The sequence below is a fragment of the Simochromis diagramma genome, unplaced genomic scaffold, assembly GCF_900408965.1.
Source record: "Simochromis diagramma unplaced genomic scaffold, fSimDia1.1 OVJJ01000419.1, whole genome shotgun sequence".
Classification (NCBI taxonomy): Eukaryota; Metazoa; Chordata; class Actinopteri; order Cichliformes; family Cichlidae; genus Simochromis; species Simochromis diagramma.
Window position 1 is genome coordinate 3,508,373 of NW_024387244.1, and position 4,555 is coordinate 3,512,927.

The following is a 4,555-nucleotide window of genomic DNA, read 5'->3' on the forward strand; positions in this document are numbered from 1 at the left end:
AGTCGCCAATCAATCGGTTGCAGAATGTACCAAAAAAAAAAAAAAAGTGTCGTTAAATCCCCAAGCACACCTTGACCTTTCTCAGCACCTAGTATGGGAACCACTGCTCTGGCCAACTCAGCTGTTCATGTCCCAAGACCACAGCTTACTACAGGCCAAAGTCGTAAACGTCAGAGTCTCAGAGCCTAAATGGATTCCTCACATGAATACACAGAAACGTCAGAGTCAGCAAATGGGTGTTAGCACCAGCGAGTATATGAAAGTCACAGGTCATGGTCAGCTTATCATTATCAGGCACTGTGTGTTTACTTCTGCACCGTGTGTTTACTAAAGCAACCAGGACAGTTATCTAATCCTGTGTGAGTGACACTTCAATACGTCTCGGTCCACTCTGTGCGTGCCCGCCTGCATGCATAATGTGTTCGTCATGGTGTGCCTTTTTCAAAGAAACACCCATGTGAAATAAACGCCTGACTCAGCCAGGTTGCACGTGACGTCAGTATCAGCCCCGCTTCAGACGAACAGGCCTCACAGCGAGTCATAACTCTTTGTTTGTTTTGGGAACACCAAAAAGAGGTGGTTCTTTCCCTCTCCTCTTTTTCCCCCTCCCTTCTCTCTTCTGAATATTGCAAACTGGTCGGATAGAAACCCAGCACAGAACAATGAGTCACAGCCATGCGGCAGATTTCACAGCCAAGCTGTGCATTCCTGGCCCAACAAAGGAATCCTGTACACGGCAACCACACAGACCCACTGAACACCGTCTACGGGAGCCCGGTCGGGCCCCTCCGTTTGCGCTTACAGGCTTTAAAAAGAGCAGAGGCAAAATGAAGACTGCTTCTTAGGAACTGGAACTACAAAAAAACCTCAGGGCAGCTGAAGGGACAGTGTGCAAGAAGGGTGGTGTTACATGAGGTCTGCAGACAATATTAATCATTTACAGCTTAACAACTGTTGTATGGATACAACACAGGAGTAGCATTGGGAGGAAATAAAACCAAGTCATTGTAAAGCAATCGTGCAGAATTTGTTACTTTGCTTTTCTGCAAATTATATTCGGGTTTCAAGCAAACATTATTGTGCCACGTCAATAAAAGGCTTGTCATCTGTTTGTTTTGTTTTTTTTTTATACACAGTAAAAAAAATTAAATTAAATAAAAACAAAAAAAATCTAGGGAAAATCTGAAGCACAGCTACTTGGGGCTTTATTGCACTAAACATAAACAAAGTAATGAATCCAATCGCCCTCCAGGATGAGCATCACAGCACCAAAAACAATAAATAATTTCCCCCAGGGATCAATAAAGTATTCTGATTCTGACTCCAGTGAGCTGCAACGTTTGAACGTTAGAATTAGAAAACATGGCATGACATGATAAATACTTGTACTATAACTTTAAAACACTACTTAATGGTCAGTACTCAGGGGGTTAAAGGGCAGAGAAATGGCACACTCAAACATCAGCCGCAGAAATCTTCTGAAGACGGAAATACGATGGTGGCGGTTTATAATCAGCACAAATTCTGTTAAACAGGAACAAAACCAACGCATCTTTACTCTCAAGGGAGGAAGTAGACGAGAAAACAAATTATGAGTCACTACACAAGTTAGACAAGTTGAGGCTGGAAGCCATTTAGGTTAGTACCATGCATGTATGTATGGTACATTTGAATAACCAACAAAAAAAAAGTACTCAAGCCAGGGCTGCTGAATTGTAATGATGAACACAAAGAAAAGGATTGAATTAGCGAGATAGAAGATGAGCTTAACTATCAAGGTAGTGCTGGAGGCGGTTATGCTCAACAACCTTTTGTTTCAAGCCAACAAAAAAGTAACTCGGGCACATGTCAGATCTGTAAGAGACCTAATCTGTGTTTTGATGGAAAAATATGCCCAAGCAACAAAGTTCTCATGGAGTCTTGTTGGTTTAAAGTTAAACAAAGAAGTATTTGTCACAATAACGCTAAACAGGGGGCAATTAGCCAAGTTAACGTTATTAACTATTACCTGCTGCTGGTGGAAACGGTTACATGAAGGGTGAGGTTGGTCGCTTGGTTGCCCTGTATGATCAAATTACTGAAATATACAGTAAAACTAACCAGTTAAAGAACAATAGACGGACTGCTAGCTAACATTAGCCACTCACCTTAAAATAACCACCCTCGTAGTGTGTATTCGGGGGTCCGAATATCGCTACTTCCCAGTTGTACAGGTCCGACTCGTCCACCAAAGTTATTTTGAACCCTTCGACCGGCTCATCTTGGAGACTTTTCATCTCCAGCATTAATGCTTTTTGGGAACTGGCTACATGATGTCTATTCTGAGCCATATTCCACGGCGATTTTTATATATAAAAAAAATATCAGCGACCCACCACAGCTGTGACTGCGAAGGACAAAGCTAGCTCGTTACAAACAACAGCTAACAGTAGAAGAACGGAGCTCGTCACGCAGGAACGGTTGGTTTCCGTTTGTGTGCGGTGCCAAAACGCGGCTGGGCTTTATTTGGCCGGAGCTGGTGCGCCTTCCTCTCTGTTGTTGTGAACAATCCAACGGAGCCCCAGTTATTAACGACCATGAACCTACCGTTATCAAGTCGAAGGCATTACTTGCCTTATTTCCGGTGATATTCTTCAAAATAAAACTCTAAAGTATCAGTAGCCCATATCAGACAGCTGTGAACCCCCCCCCCCCCCTTCCTGAATTCTTATTTTTTTTCTAATTTTTCAAACTTGTCTTTTTGAGATCGTCAAACAAATTTGTGATATTATGTCATTAATAAAAGTATATTATATTTATCATAGTTTAACCCATATAAATACAAAACAAAGTTTTTAAAAGATGCTTTCATTTTTCAAATCGCAAGAGCAGTCGCTTCAAGGCACTTTATTCTGTAAGATAAAGACCCTAAAATAATACAGAGAAAACTGTAACAATCAAACCATCCCCTGTGAGCAAGCACTTGGTGACAGTGGGAAGGAAAAACTCGCTTACAACAGGAAGAAACCTCAGGCAGGGGTATCCATCGAGTGGTTGGGGGTGAGAGAAGGAAAACAGAACAACACAAACATTTGTGTTTGTGCCAGAGATTAATAATAACTACTGATTAAATGCAGAGTGGGGTGTAAACACATAGTGAGTGAATAAGGTAAGTGAAGAAGAAACATTCAGTGCATCACAGGAAGCCCCCAACATGACTATTGGCCTGTTGCAGCATAATTAAGGGAGGATTCAGGGTCAACTGATCCAGCCCCAACTAAATGCTTTATCAAAGGTTTTAAACCTTGAAAATAGAAAGGGTGTCGGTCTACGGAATCCAACCTGGGAAATGGAATTGACCTGGGTGACTTGTTGTAAATGATAGACCCATGAATTCTGCTGTCTGCCAGAAAATCCTGAAGGAGAATATCTCACCAAGTCCACCTTTGAAAGGAAAATTAAAGTTTTGATTTTGTGGTTGCCTAATCAAAGTCCAGGTCTGATAAACTTACTTTCTCATGACCAAAATTCCTCCACAGCAGTGTGAAAGACTCATTGCCAGTTTTCACAAATGCTTGATTGCAGATCTCACTGGCTGGCACAAACAGTTTGGATAGCTTTTCTCCTTTAATAAATGAAACCATCATTTAAAACTGCATTTTACATTTGTTTAGCTTGCCTAACATTTCTTTAAACTGAAACATGTTAGTGAGACAAATATTAAAAAAAAAAAAAAAAAAAAAAAAAAAAAAAATCAGAAAGGGGGCCAATACTTTCTCACAGCACTGCACAATTTACCCCTCTCTCTTTTGACCTTTACCCTAGTTGCACTCTCTCAGGTAAACAACTTATTAAGACCTTACAGTTAGGATGTTCATTGTTCATGATGAAGGTAGAGTCTTTATTTTTAGGTTTTGTGTCGTTTAATGTACTTCTAGTTAAACATAAGTGTCCAATTTTGCTTGCTCTTAGAGAAAAATAGTTCGAATCGCGAGCTTTGTTTTGAAAGTCTATACCGGAAATTCATTTTGATCTCGGTTATCTTTGCTACCGAAAGCTTGTCAGCCTCCTTTTTATCGGGTGCCTTAAGGAGGAAAAGGAGGTTGGCCAAGCGGCATTTTCGATAAAACAATCAATTTTTTCAACAAACTTCAATCTGAGGCTTTGTCTGCTCAACTTTTCTCAACTCAGCTGCTCGCTGTCAGTCAGGGGTCTCGATTACTTCTGCTGCTAGGCTTTCTGGGAATTGAAGTTCAAAGCGGCACATCTTGCTTTATTGATAAAGAGACAGGTATTAATTTGCCAAGAACATATCTTCATCTACACGTACACACTCCAGGGTTCTATCATTTCATTCAAAACTAGTTTTTTGTATGCTTATTGGCTCACTTTAACACGCACACACACACACATACACAAAAGGACTACAGCATCTTCTTACAGCTTTTATTTTTAATTTTTATTTTTTTTTGTTGAGTGGAATTTCTTTGAAGGGAATGTAATTTATGTTGTCCCCTTCTGAATATGACATTGTAGAGTTGAATATGAAGAAATAAAAAGACAGGACCTTCAAAAA

The 4,555-nt window shown here is 40.3% G+C and overlaps 1 protein-coding gene across 1 annotated transcript in view; it reads right to left on the minus strand.

Moving 5' to 3' along the window:
- The window catches only part of cdc34a (cell division cycle 34 homolog (S. cerevisiae) a), a 13,450-nt gene extending 10,837 nt beyond the window's left edge, over positions 1-2,613 (minus strand). Inside the window, exon 1 of the mRNA XM_040053027.1 lies at positions 2,148-2,613. Within this exon, the coding sequence (XP_039908961.1) occupies positions 2,148-2,330 (183 nt within the window). The 5' untranslated portion in view covers positions 2,331-2,613. The remainder of the gene's footprint in view (positions 1-2,147) is intronic.
- Positions 2,614-4,555: the final 1,942 nt, after the last annotated feature.